This window comes from Rhinolophus sinicus, linkage group LG06 (genome assembly GCF_036562045.2).
Source record: "Rhinolophus sinicus isolate RSC01 linkage group LG06, ASM3656204v1, whole genome shotgun sequence".
NCBI lineage: Eukaryota > Metazoa > Chordata > Mammalia > Chiroptera > Rhinolophidae > Rhinolophus > Rhinolophus sinicus.
The window spans coordinates 158,493,250-158,515,564 of NC_133756.1; the positions used below are offsets into that span (position 1 = coordinate 158,493,250).

Below are 22,315 nucleotides of genomic sequence, written 5' to 3' on the forward strand. Positions count from 1 at the left end.
AATCTTTTACCCAATTTTAGAAGGGGATGAATTCTGTTAAGTGGCAGAATGCGTGAAGAGCCCTGAACTCAAATTTCAGGCCCTGTCACCATTCATAAATCTCGGCAGCAAGGTAGAGGAGGAGGCAAACTTGGTTCTTCTCACAGGTACTGTTCAATATCTCTGCTCAGCACTACATCACTCCCGAACTCTCCCAAGTGGGCTCCAGGTTCCAGACACAGTCCTGGGCACTCCCCGCAAGTTGTGATAAATAGTAAGAAGGAAACAGGCTGAGACCTATTTTGGGGTGGCCAGAGAAGGCACCTCTGAGAAGGCTGTATTAAGGTCTGGGGAGGGGAAGTACGAGGTGGAAGCATTACCAGGTGGAAATTAGAGGAAACCGTAGTGTTTATTAAACTAGCAGCTTAATTGCCCTTTAGGGCCCCTGTCTTGACTCGAGAAGATTTCGAAGGGCTTGAGGGAGGAAAACCTGTAAGAAATGATGGAGATCAGGAAACAGGCCTTGGGAATCCTGGAGTGGGGTCACAGTGAGAGTCTGGTCAGCCTGGGAAGCAGACGCCACAAAGGTCAGGAGCGGCTCAGTCTCTGGCCTCTGTTCAGCACTGCTTGGTCCTCTCAGTTCCTGGGTTACCCGAGCCTCAGTCGCCAGCCACTCTACTCCCGTGCCAGCACCACCTCTGCCTCCTTCCTTGGTTTGCTGCTGCAGGCGTCTCCGGGCACGCCGCCGCCCCTGCCACACTCGGTGCCACAAGGCACAGCGCCAGCTCACTGAGGAGAGTGATGCCCCCTTCCCTGTCCCACCCTGGGATCCTTCTCGGACTGCCTCTGGTCCTTTGGGCCCCTGCTCGGCCAGCGCTGCATGGCCTGACTGCTCCTGTCCTCCAGTGGCGAGGTGCTTTCCAGCCATCAGGGAAGGCTCCCCTGGCTGCCCAGGGCTCTGCATGGCCCAGTCCTCCACTGACTCTCCAATCTCTACAACCATTTCTTCCACCCCATCTTCGCCATGCTCCCCCGTACATCCCTGCTGCTCCTCCTGCCTCTCCTCACAGCTTGTTTTCTGTCTGTCTAGTTTCAGTCTTTTGCTTGACCCTCCCTGGGGAGAATCTCCATTTCTACCTCCCTCTGACCGCAGTCTCTTGGTTCCCTGTTCTATATGGCACCCCAATGCTTCTCTGAACACCTGGACCAGGCCAGCAGTGAGCTGGATAAAGGGAGCAGGGGGTAAGGGGATGGGTGTTGCAGACAGCAGGGAACTAGGGGAGCTCGGCTGCAGAAGGGGGAGCAGCCCCCAGTCCCGACCCCGGGAGGAACGGTGCTGGTACTGGAGGCTTCTGCAGTAATTGGCTGCTACTCGGCAGCAGTTCTGTAACCGCCCAGCTACCCGGCTGGTTACATTGGCTGCCACATTGTGACTCAGGTCAAAGGGGTCCTGGAGATTCATGGGGCCGAGGCGCAGACCCTCCCAGAGATCAGAGGGCAGGCCCCCTGCCACAGGCAGTGCCCGACCCTCCCGCAGGGAGAGCAGTGAGCCACGAAGATCCCAAGAAGAGACGCAGGAGAAGAACTGGGCTAGCAGGGAACCTGGAGGACAAGACCAGGAAAAGGGGTTACTGAGAGGCCAGAACTGAGACAGACCCTGAACCAGAGCCATTCCCTTAGCAGGACTTTCGTTTTCCCTTCTAAGTGGCTCAGAACAGTGCCAGAAGCCAGGCTCCTCTGATCCCCATAAACATGAGGCCAAGCTCTCCCTGTGTCCCCAGCAACGTCATTTCCCAGATGCTACTCCTTCCCTCTGCTAGCAGTGTAACCTTGGGTAAGCCACTTAATTACTCTAAGGCATGGTTTCTTCACGTGTGAAATGGCAGTAACAACACTAGCTGTCCCCCAAGGCTACTGTGAGAACCATGTCTGGCACACAATAACTGTGTTACCCCCTGTTACGATCAACGTTATTTATTAGTCCTCTGTGGGCTCCCCAAACTCACTCAGGGGCTCCTGATTGGTGCTGGGCTCCAGTCTCGAGGCATCCCTGGGGAAACTACAGTCCCAGCCATCAACCTCCACCTGTTCACCCTCTCCTGTGAAAGAGAAAAAGGTGAGGGTCAGCCTGGAAGCAGGAAGATTGAGGGAAAGAAGGGTGAGGGATGGAAATGAGGGGGATAGCAGAGCTCTCCTTCCCAGGGTAACGCAGGGTGGGTAAGACGAGGAAGAGAAGAGATGAAGCTAATGACATAGAGGGAGGAGGCCGGCCGCTGTACCTGCTTTCTGGGTGAGTTGGGACACAGTGGGCAACACAGGAGGGTCCCTGGTCTGAAGGAAATAGATCACGAGCAAGGTCAGGGCGTAGTTATTGAGAAGGGGGCCACTCCCTGGGTAAATAATCAATAATTCCAGTTAGATTAGAGGTGCTTCCGATCCCCTCCTTGGCAGTTTTTCTCAATCCTGGTTCCTGTATTTGCCTCCCTTCTTTGCCCGACACCAACTCAGCCCCAGCTCTGTCCTGACTCTCACCTGCTAGCCCTCGACCCTGAGCCCAGCAGCGGAGGGTGTACACGAGAGGCCGTACTCGCTCATCCAGCTCAGAGCAGAGACTCAGGAAGCGGGAGTTATGCAGGGCCAGCCTGGGACAAAGAGGAGACGAGGATGTTAGGGCTCAGGAACGCTCTGAACCTATGACCCCCAGCTCCCAGTCCAGACTGTAACGGGGGCCAGAGAGGGTTTCCTAAGTGTTTGCTGACACAGTGGTCTTGTGAGAGGCTGTACAAAGAACACGACATCCTATATGCCCGTCTCGGACATTCAGAGCGTGTTATTATTAATATAAGCCTGCTCAGAGCCTTTACTATGCAAAGAAACAAAGACAGGAAGGGAGGGAGAAGGGGAGGAAAGGAGAAAGAGAGGGAAAAAGGAAAAGAGAAAGAGGAAGTGGGGGAGGAGGAGGGAAGGAAGAAACCTATTTGTGTTTAACTTAGTATTTCCCAAACTTACTTAACCATGGAACTCTTTTCTAAATCCCTTAAAAATAGTATCCTAAAAAAGACACTTTCCATTGACATGGAAGACAGGCAGGAGATGAGTGGCAGAAAGAGGGATGGGTCCAAACAAGGATAATCTTGAGGCTTGGCAGGTGCAGGAGCTCCCCCACCAGGGCTCCCTCTTCAGCCACCCCAGAACGCTCAGCTTGCCTTCCCCAATGCCCCCCTAAACAACAGTACCGGTTACTGAGGGAGATGTCACCGTGGAGACCTGAAGGCCGGTGGCAGAACTTGACCACAGGGCATCGGGCAGAGGGCACATTTTGGACTCGGTACACTCCAGGGACACAGCCACGAAGAATGGATCCCACCAACTCCAGCATGGCTCCCTGCTCTGTTTTCTCGCCCTTCAGAGCCTCTGCTAGCTCCAGAGCCTTGCCCAGGTCCCCCTCTCCCCGGTCCTCCTGCAGTGGTGAGGCTGGAGGCAGGGACTGGGGAGAAGCAAGGGTCTCAGAGGCCAAAGCTGAGTCCGGAGTGTGGGGTGCCTGGGAGGAGGAAGGGATTTCAAAGTCCAGGGCTTCTGAGTCTTGAGGAGAATCTGGAGGCTGAGAGTCTGGAGGGGAGGCTGGGGTGCAGGCTTGAGGGTCCAGTGGGGATGCAAGGGCCGAGTCCAAGGATGGGGACTCTGGAGCCTTTGGGGCTGGCTGTGGATAGAAAAGAACTGAGTGAATGCCTCTCCTGCTGCCCCCTAACTGGGAACAGTCTCGTCCCCAGGATATACCTATGACCTACTACTTATTACATGCCAGGCCCTATTCTAAGGGCTTTACACATGGTAACTCATTTAATCCTCACAATATTTTTTTTAATTAAAAATACCTTTTTAAAGTCATAAAATAAATAGTCTGTATTCTATAAAAATGTCATTGTCATGAAAGACAAAAAAAGGCAGAGGAACTACTTTAGATGAAAGAAAACTAGAGACAACACAATAGTCTACTGTCAGGGCAGCTGACAAAACTGGAGTACAGACTGGATTAAAGTCTTGTAATGTTTTACACTTCTACCAGTGTAATGTTTCCTCAACTTGATAATGGTACTGTAGTAACCCACTAGAATATTACCTTGGTTCTTAGGTAATACACACTGGGATATTAAGGGGTAAAGGCGTGACGTATGCAACCTACTCTCAAATGATTCAGGAAATATAAATTGTGTGTGTGTGTGTGTGTGTGTGTGTGTGTGTGGAGAGAGAAAGAGAGAATAAAAGAAATTTTATTTTAAAATTAACCCTTTTTGTGAGGCAGGAGTCATATGGGAACTTTATACTTTCTACTCAATTTTGCTATGAACCTAAAACTCTAAAAAATAAAATCTTTTTAAAAAAAAAATAACCCTTTTGTATTCCAAAAGCAGGATCTGTACATTAGTTGTTAGAAAACCCTTAAGCAAAAACATAACCCCCAAATTACCTTATTGTATGTCTTGTTATATATATATTTTTATCTAAAGTAAGATACTATCCATGCCATTCTGAAATCTGGTTTTTCTCCTGTTACAAATGCCATCAATCTCGTGCCAACTCTATTCCGTCCTACCTTATACACATCCACATTCACATCTCTCCAATTACAATAACCTTTCAGGCCGGTCCTATTAGCCCCATTTAACAGGTGAGTGGGAAGGTGCTCACGCGGAGTCACATGACCATTCCTACTGACTGTTCCCAGCTGCTCCCTCTTCACTTACCTGGAGCTCTTCCAAGTCACCCAGATCCAGGAAGAGGTCAAGATCACAGCCATGGACGTCAAAGCTATTTATGGAAGAGCCAAAAGGATGGATCACACAGCCTGGGTGCCGAGCAGAGAATAAAGGTCAGGAGACATTGGGGGGCTAAGGGGTGGAAGAACATAACAGGGCACAAAGATGAAAGAGCAACCAAATAAACACCTCTAGCTGAGGGAGGACTGGGGATGCAGACGGGGCAGGGAAGGACGGGGTGGGCTCAGCCACAGTGAGGAAGGTGGCTCACCGGGAAAGAACTCTGTGAAGACCTCCTGCATCAGGGTCACCACAAGGCTCCGAAGCTGCCGCTCAGCCTCAGACAGCTCCCTCAGCCCCACCAGCTTCACCATTTGTGCTCCCACATCTGGGGCCTCAGCTAGTGCTGTGGCCAGCTGGTGACTGTCGAGGGCCGCTCCTTTGGGGGATTTGGAGGCTGGGCTCTGGAACTCTTTCTGCTCCCGTGGTCGGACGCGCAAGCGATGTCCTCCCAGGCTATGCTGAGGCTGTGACAGGACAGCTTCCCGGGCACCCACGTCTCCCATCTCCACGATGGCAAACACTCCCTGGCAAACCACAACGGGCAGAGATGATGGTTTTGCAACCGAGAATCCAAACACATGGTCTGACAGTGGGCGAGAATTCTGAAAGGGGGACTACCGTATAAATTGGGAACATTCGCTTGCTGTTTCTGTAACAACAGGGAACATATTTAGAAAAGCAATTATTTTCCTCACTTGCATCCCACACACACTACTCTCACCCCAGTCAGCCTCTGAAAATCACATTTTACCTATTTCGTTGTCCGCTACTCTTCCCAATGACATGACTTTACTGGTTATACCCATCCCCTAACTTTTCCTGCTTTAGACTCTTTTAAAATTTATTAAGAATCCATGTAATGAACACTGTGCTAGGTGTAAATATAAACATATAAACCCTACCCACAAAGGAACAACAGCAAAATGATAACCATGCCGCTATGATATGGCTGAGTTCAACAATATTCAATGGAATAAATATATATATATATATATATATATATATATATATATATATATATATATATATATGCATGTATGTGTGTGTATACATATATATATATACACACACACACATATATATGTATATATCTTTTTTTTTTTTTTAAGCTGAACTGTTAGCAGGAGTAGGAAAACTATGACTGCTTTAGGGCCAAAACCTACATCTTCTGTATTCTCTTCAGTGGCAAAGCTAGAGCCTCCTCCTGCTTATAAAAAGGTACCCTTTACAGTAATCAAGACAGTGTGATACTAGCATAAAGACAGACATGCTGATGAAGGAAATGTAATTGAGACTCCAGAAATAAACCTGTGTGTCTATGGTCACCTGATTGTCAACAAGGGTGCAGAGACCATTTAATGATGAAAGAATAGTCTTCTCAACACATGGTGCTGGGACACGTGGATAGCCACATGCAAAACACTGATGGTGGACCCCTACCTCACACCATACACAAAAATTAACCAGGGCGACAGCCTCACCTGCACACAGGCCTGAATCATGGATGGGGAATGACTAATAATGGATATGCAGTTTCTTTGTGGGGTGATGAAAACACTCTAGAATTAGACAGTAGAAACGGTTGCAGAGCCTTGTTAATACAATAATTGCCCCTTACCCGAGATTTCACTTTCCGAGGTTTCAGTTACCTGCAGTCTGAACATACTAAATGGAAAATTTAAGAAATAAACAATTTATAAGTTTTCAATTTCATGCCATTCTGAGTAGCATGATGAAATCTCATTCTGTGCCACCTGCCCCACTCTGTCCCACCCACAATGTAAATGCTCCCTTTGTCCACACAGTCACACTGTATATGCTACCTTCCTGTTAGTCACTTAGTAACCATCTCAAGTTATCAGTAGTGGTTATCAGTGCTTGTGTTCAAGTCACCCTTATTCTACTTAATAATGCCATATTGATATAACTTTTATTACAGTATACAGAGGGTACCAAAAAAATGTATACACATTTTAAAAAAGGAAAAAACTATTAAAATTACACTGATGGGGCCAGCCCGGTGGCTCAGGCAGTTGAAGCTCCATGCTCCTAACTCCAAAGGCTGCCGGTTCGATTCCCACATGGGCCAGTGGGCTCTCAACCACAAGGTTGCCGGTTCAACTCCTCGAGTCCCGCAAGGGATGGTGGGCAGCGCCCCCTGCAACTAAAATTGAACACGGCACCTTGAGCTGAGCTGCCACTGAGCTCCCTGATGGCTCAGTTGGTTGGAGGGCATCCTCTCAACCACAGGTTGCTGGTTCGACTCCCGCAAAGGATGGTGGGCTGCACCCCTTGCAACTAGCAATGGCAACTGGACCTGGAGCTGAGCTGTGTCCTCTACAACTAAGACTGAAAGGACAACAACTTGAAGCTGAACGGCACCCTCCACAGCTAAGATTGAAAGGACAACAACTTGACTTGGAAAAAAGTCCTGGAAGTACACACTGTTCCCCAATAAAGTCCTGTTCCCCTTCCGCAATAAAATCTTTAAAAAAAGAAAAAAAATTACACTGATAGTGTAAAAAATTACACTGATAGTGTAATTACACTTTGAGCATCTCTTATAATTGCAGAAGTCAAACATGACTTGTATTCATCTTTTGTTATCAGTATATATTATTATAATTTTAATATAGTTTTTTCCGCTCTTAAAATGTTTTTCCTTTCTTAAAACATTTTTTTGGCACCCTCTGTATTATAACTGTTCTATTTTATTGTTAATCACTGTTGTTAATCTCTTACTGTGCCTAATTTGTAAATTAAACTTTACCACAGGTATGTATGTACAGGAAAGACATAGTATAGTTAACCCTTGAGCAACGCGGGTTTTAAATAAGCAGGTCCACTTACACACAGGTTTTTTTCACTTGACCTGCGCAGTACAAATGACCATTGCAGTTCAAACCCATGCTGTTCAAGGGTCAACTGTATAGACAGGGTTTGGTACTATCTGCCATTTCAAGCATCCACCGGGGGTCTTGGAACGTTTCCCCCACAGATATCATGAACAACCACTGAATTGTATACTTTAAAAGGGTGAATTTTATGCTGCCTAAGTCATATCTCAAATGAAAATAAAAGCAGGGGGGAGTGCCCTTCCTACCCTCACTTCCACCCTTATGCCAAAGACAGCAAAGAACCAAAGTGAAACCAAGGCGAAAAACAGCCACTTGGACCTGCCCAGACTAATTTTCTGACTCTGAGAAATCACACAGCTCACCACACTGTGGTTCAACCCCAAGTTTGCGACCAAAGCCCCAGCTAGAAACTCGGTGTCTCTTAGCCTGTCCTTGTCTTTGTGCACGTATTTCCCTCGAGAACCCCGTAGAAGGCGTCAGGGATGGCAGAATTAGAAGATTCAGAAGCCTGTGTCCTAGCTATTTTTCTCCTCTCAATACCAGCATCCCCAACTACAGCTACCACTTCCCAAGGGCTTATTTTAAACCAAGTAGTTCACATAAACAATTGCTAAGTCTCATAAGACTCCTACAAGACATGTATTATTGTTCCCATTTTAAAAATTAAGAAACTAAAACTCAGAGAAGTAATTTGTGACTGCCTCCCAAGCAGGGGCTCAAACCCCAAATATCCAAGTTCCCAGTGATGATCTCCCTGAAGGAAATGTTGGGTAGATTAAATGAGATATTGTATATAAAATAGCATGGGGCTGGCCCAGTGGCTCAGGTGGTTGGAGCATCACGCTCCTAACGAGGTCGCCGGTTTGATTCCCACATGGGCCAGTGAGCTGCACCCTCTACAGCTAAGATTGTGAACGATGGCTCTCCCTGGAGCTGGGCTGCTGTGGGCTGCCGCGGGCCACTGTGCTGCTATGTGCTGCCAGGAGCGGCCAGTGGCCAGCTTGAGTGGCCGGCAGCCAATGTGAGCAGCTGGCAGCCACTGTGATCAGCCGACCGACGACCGGCAACCGACTGCCTCAGCTGGGGGAGCGCAAGGCTCATCACACCAGCATGGGCCAGGGAGCTGTGTCCTACACAACTAGACTGAGAAACAACGGCTTGAACCAGAGTGGAGGGCGGGGGGGAGGCAGAAGAAGGAAGGAAAAAGTTAGCACATAACTGTACATAATAACTGCTCAATAAAAATTTTAGTAATTATTGTTATAATAATTAGAAGCCTCGGAAACTTGAGGTTTAAATTCAGGAAAAGATCATGCTTTCTAATTGAAATAAATATGAACAAAAATGAGGACACTGAGCTTTCTAAGGAAGTAACCTGGGGCAGACACTGTCAGCTGCCCACTCCACATACATTGTCCCTTTCTTCTTTACTGACAGAATCCGGATTTTGTTCAGAAGGGCAAAGTGCCCAGCTAAAATAATTTCATTTCCCAGGCTTGCCTGTAATTAGGTGCAATCATGTGATAGAGTTCTGGCCAATGAGAAATCTACTGAAGAGGTCTCTGGAAAAGGTTATTTTCCTGGAAAATAAAGACAACGGGGGTGGGATGGTGGTCAGACTCAGCTGGCACTAGCCTTTCACACTCTGCCCTTCAACCTGCCCCTTCTTCGTGGATGAAGAGATGGAAACAGCATTATCACATCTATGAAGTTAAGAGCCACATGCCAATAATAACAGAGCAGGAAAACAGCAAAACCCTGGACTGCCCAGGTCTGGACTTCTTGTTATAAGAGAACAATTGAACCGCTTTTGTTTAAGCCATCGTGGGTTAATGAAATCCCTGAGAGAAACAGACCCCTCCCCACTCTAAAAGAAGGCTTGGAATGCTAAGGAGATTTGGGATCACCTAAGCCATGCCTACACAACCAGACTGCAGCCTCAGAACAACAATATGGTCACAGGACACACTACTGCAGCAGTGAACTTTTTTCAAGGACTAAAGAGACCATGACAAAAGGTCTGCATGGAAACAAGACAAAAAGAACCACAAAGCACAAGCTTGTTTGCCCAGCACTGTCCAGAGGATAGGGTGTTCTGACCAGGTAACCTCAGTACCTCTCAGAATAAGTTAATAAACTGCTAGCTGGTTTACAAACTGGTCTCTTGTAGGGTTAGGATGGGTCTCCCTATGGTGTGGTTTTAAAGCACCCACTTCACTGTAATTACTCATTTAACTGTTTACTTTCTCCACTCATTTAATTGTCTAGACTGTAAGTTTTATGCGAGCAGGCACCACATCTATCATATTTGCTACTCAGAATGCAGCTCTAGTGCCTAGTACAAAGTTAGCACTTAATAAGTATCTGGCAAATAAAAAATTGAATGAATAAATGAATGACCAACAAGTGCCCCAACGAATAACACTGGTGAACTGAGAGAATTCAAGTTGGGGAGGGGAAGCTGCTCACAAAGCTGGACTAGTCCAAATAACGTAATGTTCACCACGGACAAGCAACATTAGGAACTAGCGAAAAGCGACTCCTGGTTTCTCCCTTTCTCGTATCTTTTGGTATGTGGCACACCTGACTCATTCTTTATTCTCAGAGCCATTCACTGTACCTTGTCCTTATCCATGACGACACTGGCCACAGGTCCAAATGCCTGGAAGTACTCAGAGAGCTGAGTAGAATCTACATTCCGGGGAAAGCCACTGACAAACACACTTCGCAGTCCCTGGGCCTTCCGGGCAGCTCGGAGTTGTACCAGATGCCGGTGTTTCCGGCCTCCCAGGTGGGCATCTAGGCTGGGTCCTGCAAAGACAAAAGTGAAACAAAAACATCCAAACCACTCTTCAGTGTATCTGTCCCGACTTTGTTCTCTGCATACCTAAATCCTACTGATCCTTCCAACACATAGAAAGTGTGACCTTTAAATAAACAGAGTCCTGGCTCCTTTCACCTTCCTCTCTTGTCCATTGTCTACAAGTACAGTGCATTCTAAGTGGAAGACTGACTACACTACAAGCATTTCTTAAACCATCTGTATCAAATATATGGTGATGGAAGGGGAACTGACTCTGGGTGGTGAACACACAATGTGCTATATAGATGATGAATTGCGGAATTGTACACCTGAAACCTACGTAACTTTACTAACAATTGTCACCCCAATAAACTGTAATTTAAAAAAAAAACATAAGAAAATATTAGAAATAAAATTGGACACATATTTGGGGAAGAAAAGGAAAAAAAAATCTGTAAGTGCTAGGTAAAAGAATACCTGAAAATTGTAACAAAATTAACAAGTAACTTACCCAAGTCATATAGGAGTATAGAACTAAATATATCAGGACTCTAGACTATTTCCCATGGATCATCCCTGAGTATGGTATAAAGATTACAAGTGCAAGATCTGAAGCCACACTGCCCAAGTTCAAATGCCAGCTCTGTCAAATTGTGTAAGATCTTGGGCGACTTACTAACCTCTCTGTACATCAGTTTCTTCAGCTATAAAATCAAGATAATAATAGTACATAACAAATAGGTATTATTCATACGCAGCACTTGGCAGAGTCCAGCATATGGTGAATGTGGGAGAAGTGGAGCTGTCATTATTTTTGTTACATTTTGAGTTAGCTGCTTGATGTCACCAATGCACATGTGGGGCCAGGGAAGACTATCCTGGGCTTCTGGCTGGTCCTACTGAACAAACAGCAGTAGTGCCATTCACACAGAAAAAGAAGAACGGAAGAGCCTGTTTAGAAAATATGATTCCAGACTTCAAAAGTGTAATTTGGGGTTTTCCTGAACCCCTTGCGCTGTCATACAACGATCTTATCAACTTTTCCATACCCACCTTCCCAGTCATGCGCGCCATGCTACTTCACCCACCCATCCCTGCCTCTGGGTAGGTCCTCTGTAGGACTTCCTGACTTCATTACGACCTTCTCTGTGACCCCACAGCTCCCCAAACCTATTTAGGGCATTGAAATTGTCTCTCCATCTCCCCACCCTCGAGCCTAGCAGAAAACCAGGCACCATGGGGATGTCCAATAGATGACGGTTAAAGAGGGAATACAACAACGAAACTTTCGTCGTGGAGATTTCGGATACTTGGGACTGGCGGAGTGAAAACGGAGGTGAGTGACTCTAGCAACCCATCTGACAAAAACGATGACCTGTTACCTTAACTTTCGCTAGGACCCAAAGACGGAAGTCCACAACCACCCACCCCCTCACTAGCCACCGCTTACGGTTGGCTGTAGTGATGTGGCAGAGGCAGCAGCGGAAAGCCCCACGCGGCAGCGATTCGACATCCGAATCCAAGGCCGCCATCGCAACTCCCCGGTTCCAACCAAGTGCAACCACTTCTGCCACCACCGGAACTCTTCCAAGTCGCAACGCGCTCAGAAGCAACTTCCGCCAGCCCGACAGGAAATGACGTAGAATCTGCTAAGTGAGCGCACACTCCTCCGGAAACCACGTTCCTTCGACTCAGTTCCGTTTCCAACCCGTGTTAACGCTCTGTGGGCTTTAGGAAAAGCCGCCCATCTATGATGCTTATCTGCATGCGGTAAGCCAATTGGCGTGCTGAGCTGTGCAGACGCTCATTGGCTCAAAGAATCATGAATATTCATAAGAGCAGCCACAGTGGCCAGGGCCGGGTTGACAGCCGGCCGTTTCGTCGCTGGTGGTGTTGGCCAGGTTGTGCCCTACTTCACGGGGCGGTAGAGACCTGCGCGGCTGTATCCTCAACCCCATGTTTACCTGGCGTATAAATGTGGATGACCAGCCTCCACGAAGCCCCGAGTTGTCTCTGGACTTCCAACCTCCTCAGGGCTTAATTTCTCCCTCTGCCCTCCGTCCTCCCCCCAAACAGCTGTTCTGCGACGGCTTCCCAAGCCTGGTTGGGGAGCTCTGTCCCCACAGGTCACCTTCCAAGGGGATACAGCCAGATCGCTGCGGTCCAGGTGAGCCAGGCTTTCCTTCTGCAACAGTGGGTTGCATGGAGTGCACTCATGAGGCGCCAGGACCACTTCAAGAAATGCGACGGAAACTACTATGGTGGCAACTGAGTAAAGACACTGGAAGGGAAAGTGCTGCTTTCCCCCAGACTGGTATAGTGGTCAGTTCATCGCGACAGTACAGGTGTAAGCTCATGATCGGGAGAGTAAGGGAGCTGGGGAGGCCCTAGGAACAGGTACCATGAGACAGAGAGGACTGTCAGATGGGCTAAGCAGCTTTTGCTGTGGTTATCAGCTCACAGCCATGGATTCTGGAAAGAGCCGTGGATCTGAGGCAGACTTCTCAAGGTCTGTAACCTTGAGCAAGTCGCAACTGCTGAGGCTGTTCCCCATCTCTAAAGGAAGTGTCCAAGGAGCACATAATAGACTTGTTCTGTCTCCTAAGATGCTTCTATTGGGCCCAGCTCAGGTGTCTAATCTGTCTCCCAAACATAAACAGGCAGGAACAGTGCTAGAGAGGGCCTTGATATTAAAGCAGTTGCTGAGGCTGGCCTTGGGGATCATGAAGCAGCACTCTGTGCAAATACACCAAAGTTAGGTGGTAAGATAAGCGGGGCTATGTCTTGTCCTGGCCTCCACCAACTCCCAGAATTCCTTGAGTAAAAGGAGAGGGGCGTTAAGAGTTGGGAAATAGAGGAAGAAGCATCTATACACACACACACACACACACACACACACACTCACACACACACCTGCTATGGAGGCGTGCCATCCAGAGAACCAGCTCATCTCAACTACTTTGAGTGAATCTGGGCCAAGATGGTGCTCAGCAGCACAGGAGCTGGGGAACAGTTTGGGTCCCACAAGAAAGCTTGCTGGAGCAGGCAGCATGTCCAGGCTGCATATCTCATAAAGCTAGCTGTTCCCAGAGCAAGCCCCATCTGTACGTTCTTTATTGTCCTTTGTCCTTTTATTTTCCCAATCGAAGACACCCCTCCCACACACACACCCATAACAGAGAACAGCCAAACCAGGAGGAGCTGAAGAAAACAGCTTTTTATTTGTTACTATAAGAACCAATTACAGAATCCGAGGTTAAAAAAACGGACAAAAGATCTTTATTTCTGAGAATTGGCGTACAAAAGGCGGAGGGGACATGGGAGGGAAGGAAAGAGCGAGCATAGGCTGCGGTTGATGCCAGCTTAGGGGCCTCAAACTCCTTAGTTTCCTAAGGACACCCAGGAAGAGAACCCCCCAATTAGGGGAAAAAAAAAAAAAGACATAGCAGTCATGGCAGTGCACACCCCCCTCCCCCAACCAGGTACCACCACCTGATGTTTCCTCTTCCCCTCCCCCATCCCCTTTCACAAAGGGAGGCAAAATTTTTAAAAAATTAAAAAACCCTCCCCCTAAAACTGTCCAAGACAACTGTGGGTCCTACCCACCAAAAGAGGCTAGGTTCCCACAATGGGCTAAGTTCCTGCAGCCGGCCTTCCACCACCAGGCTTAGAAAAGCATGGGAAGGGGACAAGCCTTGAAGTGGTAACACCAGAGGGCGCCCAACCCCTCCAAAGACAAACACTTGCTCCCTCCCTCACTCCTCAGTCCCTTTGATACTTAGAGGGAAGGGAACCTGGGTGCCCTGGGCATCCACTCTAGTTTTCAGCCCACCTCCCTTCCCCATAGATGCTCAATCCTCCAGGACAATGGGCTCATTAGTGCTGGCAGGATGTGAGGGTGCAGGTAGAGGGACTGGGGGCCGCACTGCAATCAGAGGTGGCTTCACCTTCAGGGGCAAGTTGGGCCTGCGGGCAGCCCGGCGCATTTCCAGATGGGTCAGAGCTTTCCGCAGGGCCCTGGCCAGGAAGAGAAGAAGGAAATGAAGCAGGCTAAGCTCCTCAGGGTGAAACCCCATGTTCCACACAGCAGTTCTTCTGGCCCAGTCCTTCCTGGCATCCCCACCCTGCACCCAGTCTTCCTGGATCTGGTCTTGCTCAAATACTCCTGTTTCCCACACCCACCAATCTGCGCTGTCAACCTCTGCCCCTCCCATGATGGGCTCCCTACCTGGTATCTTTTGTGGCCACAAACACAACTGGATTGGGGGCATCAGCTGGGTTTAGTTTCTGTCGCTTGGCTGCTGGCTGTGAGCCTGAGCGAATCCCTGAGGCCAGAGGCCTTCCATTGGCAGAAAAGGGGACCCCTGCCCCTGCCATCTGGAAAAGGGTGGGACAACACGAGATGGCACTCTTAGACTCCTATCAGAAATGAAAGCCCTAGATGATGTAATACAGAATTGTACACCTGAAATCTATGTAATTTTACTAACAATTGTCACCCCAATAAATTTAATTAAAAAAAAAAAAAAGAAAGAAAGAAATGAAAGCCCACCCAACTCCACTTGGCCCACTCCAGGCTGTCAACTCACAGTCTCATAGGCCCGTTTCACCATAATGCCCCCCAGCCCCCGGTTCTGGGTCAGCTGGTTTCTGTTGATTGGTGTCTTGGTACCCCGAGGTGTTTTTGGTTTCAGAGGTGCCTGGGCCACTGCCAGGAAAAAAAGCAAAAGTTAGAGAACTTTCACACTTTCTTTTCTCTATGCAGTTTTTCTGGGCATCCCCAAAACTCATGATGAGGGAAGAGGAATGACAAGCAATTACCAATACAGTTTACTCTTGAACAATGCAGGGGGGTAGGGGTACTGACCCCCCACACAGCACACAGTTGAAAATCCATGTATAGTTTTTGAATCCACAAAAACTTAAAACAGTATTTCAAAAACCACACAGGAGTGTGATCTTGTCAAATTAGTATTGTCATACTGGATAGCTTCTGAGAAAACATTATTAACCTACAAAAGTACCATTTGTTAGGCTAACTCTCTTAGGGCTGAATGGAAAAGAAAAAAGCAGGGGAGAGATTTTGATCCTAAAAGGACTGAGAGACTGATAGCACCCTAACTGGGTCCCCATCCCATACCCAGATCTTTGACGATAGTTGCCAGGGGCAGCCGCACCAGAGGGTGAATCTTCAGTGGAGTCTTGGCAGCCTTAGGAAGTCGAATGGAGCCTGGAGAACAAAGATGAAAGCTCTTCAAGGGGCTTCACTGTTCAGGCCTCTTCTGGGGCCAGGAGCCATGTCTAATTTCTTAACAAAGCCCTGTGGCCTACTATCCCTACTGTGTTAAACATCCAGAGGGAACGCTGGTCTCTCGCCAGTCCAACCCCGACCCTGCCACTGGCCCCAGCACTCCTGAGCTTACACTCTGCCTTGATGGCATTGGCATTGATAGGGGCATAGGGTCGTCGGGCAGCCCTCCTCGGCTGTAACAGGTCCCTACACATGCGTCTGGCAAGACGGGTCAGCTTCGTGGTCTGGAGCAGGAATGTTTGCCTGTTCTTAGCCAGCAGCTTGGCCCGGTTGGCGCTGGTTGTATAGGGGGAGAGACTTTGGGCTTCAGGTCTGGACAAATGACCCCTTGAGTGTGGCTCCTGGAAGGACACGGGAAAAGGGAGGAACAGATGGACACTGAGGCTCCCTTCTTTCTTCCATTCTCTGCAGAGGGCAATTTTCCCGACTGATCTCTTTACTGCCATCCCTACCTACCTGACTCCCAAACCACAATCCAATACCCCCCCACACACACACACACACACACCAAACTATCACAATACATGCAGTTGGGTGTTCAGGTCTTTACCTAAAGCTCACAGTCAATATGGTCAATACTGCTCTCCCCTTCCTGCCCCCATCAGTCCTTACTGTTGTGCCCCGAGCAGCCCCCTCAAGCTGGGTTGGGGTCTTCAATCCCCCGTACTTCTTCCAGTAGATCCAACAGGAAGCACAGAGGCGGCACTGCATGTTGGGTGGGCCCCAGGCGTACCACTGGGCAGACTGTGTGGCTATCAGGGCACCGAGAGGAATGCAAGGTCAGGGGGAAACATACCATTTGAGCCCCTCAGGTTCACAGACCAGAGCAGACTTCTCACCACCCCCAACATCGCTGTCCCTCCCTGGAACTCACTGTGGCAGCTCTCGCAAGTCAGGCCCTTCTGGAATCCAGCCCCATTCATGCCAGGTTTTGAGCCCACAGAGATGATCTGGTTAGGATTTGGTTTGGTGCTGAGAGGGGCAGGAAGGAGAAGAAAAGGAAAGAATTCAGGAGAAAGAATCCATTTCCACTCCTCTCTATAATAATTTGACCCTGTCTCCTGCCCATCTCTAATCACTGAGGAAAAAGCACAGGTTGGAGAAAGAAAAGGAAAACATGCCAGGCTCCCCTACCCATCACACTTACTAGGTGGGGATGTAGACCTGTTTCAGTTTGCTGTCTGCTTCAGCAGCTTTCAATCTCTTCTGCAGGAAAGAAAGAGAAGGATCAGAGCATCTTAGCAGGAGGATGCATCAACTTCAAAGGCAGAGGTGAGTAGGCGGCCTCTGGTCCAGTCTCCCCAGCCCAAACCATACCTGCTGAATATAGCGGTCTGTGGTTTTCCACATGTAATAAAACTGGACTATGCTCGCAAGTGACTTCCAGGGTAGCTGAGGGGGACAGAGGGTAGAAGGATGAGCTAGCGTCTGGCCCCAGGTCCTGGTTCCCCCACCTGTCATCTCTTCCATTTCTCCTCCTAGCCCCATTCACTTACAAAGTCCTGGCGAATATCATTGAAATCCTTCCCGTACTTCTCCAGGGCCTCCTCAAACAGCATGGCCTCCGAGGCAGACCATTCCTCCATCTCATCCCGACACAGCACTGGCCCCCCCTGGGGCACCAGCGTTGACATGGCCTTCGCCAGGTCATACCCATTTCTTTGTAATGTATCCATTGCGTGAAACTACAGGGAAAGTGGGAAACTGCTGATGACCTGAAACCCTCAGCATGCTCCCCTGCTTTTACTTTCTAAATGCACCCACTTGCTCAGACACACCCTCCTCTCCTGTCCCCAGGCCCTGCAGATCCCCACAAAGCCCAGCCTGCCCAATTACCCACCAACTTCTGCTCACCAGGGTGATATCTCGGGAGGCAGCGGCTGCACTCATGTGCAGGCTTGGCTGCCGAATGGAACTGCTACAATCTAGGGCTCTTGCAAAGGTCCCCACCGCTCTAGGAGAAAAGTTAAAAGTCAGGAAGGCAAGAGGAAAGCGCAAGTGGGCTGAGGGAATAAGCCAGATGAGAAAAAAGGAAAACACCCATGCCAACAACAAAAAAATAATGCCCACCTCTAAGAACAGGACTCAGAACTATGTCCACACCTCCCCCAGCCCATCTTCCCCAACCACCCACCCCTCACCGGGCCACCACGAGAAACTGATCAATCTGCCGGTCTGTGAGAGGGTTGTCTGGATCCCAGACTTTCATCTCCATCTTCTGCTGGTTCCGGTTATCAGATTCTCCTGGGGCGATGGCATCATGGGGAGAGGGAAAGGAGAAGAACAGGTGTCTTGACGTTCGCAACAGCACCTGGGTCCTCGTCTCCTGAGTGGATTCTATCAGCCACCTCAACTCTCAGGCTTCTCTTCCCAACTGTGCCCACTCGCCCCTTCCAGGTTCCTGAGGTCTCATTTTGTCAGGGTCACAGCATAGAGCCACGCAGACTGCACTGCACGACGCCAGCGCACACGACTCACAGAGACTACGATGTCACATAACCCAGGAGCCACACGGCCTATGCCATTGCTTACCGTCTGCCAGGCGGTCTGGGATCTCAGCTTGGTATTTGCAACCAACTCGGATCTCCCCCTGATCAGCTAGAAGTGTCTTCTGTACAGGGTCAAACACCAGGGAGTAAAAAAAGCAGTCCTGGAGATGGGAAGAGAGGAGGTAAGCAGGGCAGCAGTCCTCACAGGCATGGGCAGTGGGGTACACCCCGAGTTCCCAAGACAGGCAGTCTGTCAACCTGTACCTCATCGCACTCCTCCTTTCCTCTCGCCTTTGGGGGCAATGCCCAGTCCCCTCCCTTTTCTCCCAACACCTCTTGCTCACCTCCTTTTCCAGGTACTGGCTCAAGATATCAGTCTCATTCAAGAGGGTCACACTGCATTTTCCCCTACAGGAGAGGGATCAGAAGACCCTGGGTGAGCTCCTCATGCCCTCTCCACAGCATCCCCAGTACACTACCCCTCCTATCCATCTTCTAAATAAGGGCCTGCTGGCCACAGCGGCCCCACTTGTCCCATACCGTATGTGGGTGGCTGGTAACGACTCAAACTGCCGAGAAAGGAAAAGCTCCCGGTGCTTCAGCTGATGTCGCTGCTGCTCCGACACCCCTGGCTGCTTTGATTCCTCCTCAAACTCCCCTGAGAGATGCCGGAGGAAGAAACCAGTCAGAAACTAATCCAGAAAGAAGCCACCTCAGACACTCTAGCCCAAGGAGAATACTTCCTGTCTCAGCTGTTTCTCCCACACCCCCAGGCATCTGCCTTCCATACCCTCACCCCCTCAGCTTTCACGCTTGGCCCTCTGCCCCATCAGAGATGCTCCCAATTCTCCAGCACTAATGCTCTGAGGAAGAGCTGCTGAGATAATGAAGAATGCCACAGAAATCCGTCCCAAACCCAGGTGCCAATGCTCAGACACCATTCATTAAGCACAAATCTGCCCACACCAGGCCCAGCAAGAATATCACACTTGTCTCTTTCTTGCTAAACCAGCCTGAGATCCAGAAACTCAGTAAGATGAAAAACACACCACATGAAGTTGTGTTAACAGTTCCTCTTTTCAGAGTTCAGGAGACTCTTTGCTCTTAAACATCACCGGCAACCCTAACTATCCCTCACTTTCTACTTGGCTAATAATAGTTTGTGGGGCTTTCAAGGACAGCACCTCTCAAGCCAGTGCCAATACGTTCCTCCCCAAGTAAGTGTTAACTTGCCCTGAAACCTTGGTGGAAAGGGTTAACCTGGCTGGGCACCAACTAAAGTGGGAAGGGGCAAAACAGCCACAGGCCCAGGCTCATTGGTGCATTGTTCCCAACCTGGGGGGGGGGGGGGGGGCAGCAGGCTCCACCCCTCGCCTGTGCGCTCCGGAAACCTTGTGCTAAGAGGAGGGGGACCACACCTCCCACACCCCCCCACACCCCTTCTGATTGGACAAGGCCAAGGTCAGCCCCTGCCAGATGGGCCTGGAAACCCCAAAGGGCCAGAGAACTTGGTAGGCCCGGCTCCTCCTTAACCCCTTCATGCCCAAAACAGCCTGGAAGAAGGAAAATAATTTAGGAAGGAGGAAGAAGAAGAAGGGGAAACTCAAAGCAGGAAAGGAAAAGGACACTAAAGAAAACTGAAGGAGGTATATTTTTTGAAAGAACATGAAAGCATACAGAGAAGGAAGACAGGGCAACAGGAAAAGAGAAAGACATAAAATGGACTAGAGGAGAAAACAGGAGCGGTGAGAAAGAGGAAGAAGGGCAAGAAAACTTTCCTCACGTCCTATTCTGTCCCTTCAATGTAGTCTCACCACCTGGTGAGCACAAAATAAGCTTCCCTGCTATGCAGGCTTCTAAGTACAGCTTCAGCTTCTTCACCTTGACCTTCGGCCATGACCCATTGTCCCAACATACCCAGAACTGTCCCCAATGGTCCTGCTTCTCTAAAGCTCCTCCTCATGCCCTATTTAAATACTATCATCTCTTTACCCACACCATTCACCTATACACACTTACACACAAGCCATGTTCAGGCTCTCCTTATCATGGTCTCTTCACGCTGCTTCCATCCAACGGTTAAAAACAGGCCTCCCTCCACAGAACAGGCATTTCCCACCCCCAAACTCACACCCCTACCTTGGGCATGCACCCAGGAGAAACACCTGCAGGGACATGCCCGGGCCTCAGATCATAGGGAAGGGGAGGAAGGGGAGCGGAGGGGAGGGTGGGGGTACAAAGACACTCACTGGCATTACTATCGGCCAGGCTGTTGAGGCTACCAGAAATATCCCTTCGCCGGAAAAGGCACACAACCTTTGCCTCCACATTTCCATTTGCAGTCTAAGGGGGAGGAAATGGCAGTGAAAACCGGTCATTTGAAAATAAAAATGCACAAAGAAGAGACTAACAACAATAAGTTTCTAAGGGATGTAGAAAACACCCAGAAATTAGGAATGAGACTTACACTTAAGGACAGACGTCCAAACCTCTTTCTTTAGCCCACAAGAGCTAGAACACTAACGTTCCCACTAAGCTCTAATAGCCAGCCTTTCCTGAATACATTGAATGAATAAATGAATGAATGAATATGAATAGGTACTTAGGATAGGTTTCTCTCCCCCCCTCCCCTTCCACCTGAAGTTAGAGACCTAAGAAAACAGAGTTCACTTTGGGGAAGGGGGGTTGGAGGGTGGATTCTGTCCCACTCACCTTGTTGAGCTCCTCAATCCGTCTAACCAGGTAAGGATTGCTGGAGGAGTTCTCAAAATAGACGTAATCTGTAGGAGGGGGTGAGGAAGAACCGAAAAAATCAGGAGAAGACGGGACAGCCAAAGTACTAGGATGGGAGGAGACCAAAGCAGGCCTGGGAGGGCCAAAAGTAGGTAAGGGTCCAGGTAGAGAGGACGCTGAAATGTGGAAGTGGAGAGACTAAGAGAAAATAAGGGATGCCCCCTACACCTGGCCACCTAGTTCTAAAATCAGATCCTTCATTCAAAAGTGAGCCTTAAGGAAGAAACAAGAAGCAGGGGGTTCCCCTGAAGTACCAACTCGGCGATGGGGTTGCACCCTAGGCTCAGCGAAGGGAGCAATTATTGTTCACTCTAGCGCAAGGCCCCCACCTTTGTGAACCGAGGCGCACAATAACGCCTGGGAAGAGGAAACCTCCCGGTGGCTCCCCCGCAAGTGGCAAAGCGGTCGCCCGGGCCCTTCGCGCCCCTTGCCTGCCTGTCAGCTCCTTTGGAACCACTTTCCCAAGCCCCGCTCCCCGGCCCGGGGGACCCCACACACAACCCTGAGAGTGCCGTCGGGGCTGCCCGCAGCCTCTCCGCGAGCCTCGGCGCCGGGTCGCGTCGCCGTCCCCGCACCCTCGCTCCCCGTGCCCCCGGTTCCGGTTCCGGTCCACTCTCGGAACCACGCCGCCGGGGGCCGAGGCTCTCTCGCCCAGGGCCCCGCAGCCCCCGCGCCCAGTACTCACCTCCCACCCGGTACATGTTGGCCGCCATGGCCGTTCCCGCCGCCGCCTCCGGCCGCACAAAGGGGTCCGGGAGGCTCGGGGGGGTAGGGCTCGGTTCGAGACGAAGCCCGGAGCGTGGGGCTGGCGCTTCGCGGAAGTCTCGGTCAAGCCCGCGCAGCCGGCACCTCCGCTGCCTCAGCCGTCGCGGTTCATCTCGGTCAGCGCTGTCGCCGCCGCTGCTACTGCCTCACACCGGGGACGCCGAGGCCGGCGCCGGTGCGCTCGGCTTCTTCCGGAACGAGCTCGGCTCCCGCCGGCCCAGAGCCAGGTTCCGGAGTCTCCCGCCCTCGCAGAGCCCCACACTTCGGGCTCTGCGGGCCGCGGGGAAGGCTGACCCTGCCCGCCTCGGGGCTCGCCTCCTTCCGGAACACCTTCGGTCGATCGGGAGAACAAGGCCCGGCGCTCGACTCAGGTCGGAGAGCGAGACCCCACAGATCGGCCACTTCCGGAAGCAGTTCGGCTCCCTCCGGCCAACCGGGGCCCCGCGCTCGGTTATTTCCGTTGCAGCTCCGCCCCTCCTCCGACGCCGAGAGGAGTT

General features: G+C 50.0%; 2 protein-coding genes across 2 annotated transcripts; both read right to left on the reverse strand.

Moving 5' to 3' along the window:
* Positions 1 to 369: 369 nt before the first annotated feature.
* On the reverse strand, positions 370 to 12,075 carry TUT1 (terminal uridylyl transferase 1, U6 snRNA-specific). Its single transcript, XM_019713927.2, has 9 exons — positions 11,911 to 12,075; positions 10,278 to 10,468; positions 5,008 to 5,323; positions 4,725 to 4,825; positions 3,216 to 3,679; positions 2,512 to 2,621; positions 2,259 to 2,369; positions 1,986 to 2,078; positions 370 to 1,581 (listed from the first exon to the last, which is right to left on the reverse strand). Exons 1-9 carry the CDS (start codon positions 11,990 to 11,992, stop codon positions 416 to 418), a joined length of 2,634 nt encoding a protein of 877 aa, XP_019569486.2. The 5' UTR covers positions 11,993 to 12,075; the 3' UTR covers positions 370 to 415.
* A 1,587-nt stretch (positions 12,076 to 13,662) lies between these two features.
* On the reverse strand, positions 13,663 to 22,213 carry MTA2 (metastasis associated 1 family member 2). The gene is made up of 18 exons (XM_019713923.2): positions 21,739 to 22,213; positions 20,973 to 21,040; positions 20,510 to 20,603; positions 18,801 to 18,918; positions 18,605 to 18,668; positions 18,304 to 18,421; positions 17,913 to 18,015; positions 17,626 to 17,725; positions 17,268 to 17,456; positions 17,089 to 17,163; positions 16,919 to 16,977; positions 16,646 to 16,743; positions 16,384 to 16,523; positions 15,884 to 16,112; positions 15,601 to 15,690; positions 15,050 to 15,168; positions 14,689 to 14,837; positions 13,663 to 14,477 (listed from the first exon to the last, which is right to left on the reverse strand). The coding sequence occupies exons 1-18, from the start codon at positions 21,764 to 21,766 to the stop codon at positions 14,312 to 14,314; spliced, it is 2,007 nt and encodes a 668-aa protein (XP_019569482.1). The 5' UTR covers positions 21,767 to 22,213; the 3' UTR covers positions 13,663 to 14,311.
* Positions 22,214 to 22,315: the final 102 nt, after the last annotated feature.

What these genes read in the sequence shown, in the direction of transcription:
- TUT1 (XM_019713927.2), bottom strand. Translation starts at nt 11,992, where the DNA reads ATGGCGGCCTTGGATTCGGATGTCGAATCGCTGCCGCGTGGGGCTTTC. An exon ending in CCACATCACTACAGCCAACC is followed by an intron (nt 10,469 to 11,910) that starts GTAAGCGGTGGC and finishes TTGTCTTTGCAG; the next exon opens with GACCCAGCCTAGATGCCCAC. An exon ending in CCAACTCACCCAGAAAGCAG is followed by an intron (nt 2,079 to 2,258) that starts GTACAGCGGCCG and finishes TCTCTTTCACAG; the next exon opens with GAGAGGGTGAACAGGTGGAG.
- MTA2 (XM_019713923.2), bottom strand. Translation starts at nt 21,766, where the DNA reads ATGGCGGCCAACATGTACCGGGTGGGAG. An exon ending in GACTTGCGAGAGCTGCCACA is followed by an intron (nt 16,524 to 16,645) that starts GTGAGTTCCAGG and finishes GTGCCCTGATAG; the next exon opens with CCACACAGTCTGCCCAGTGG. An exon ending in AACTATCGTCAAAGATCTGG is followed by an intron (nt 15,169 to 15,600) that starts GTATGGGATGGG and finishes TTTTCCTGGCAG; the next exon opens with TGGCCCAGGCACCTCTGAAA.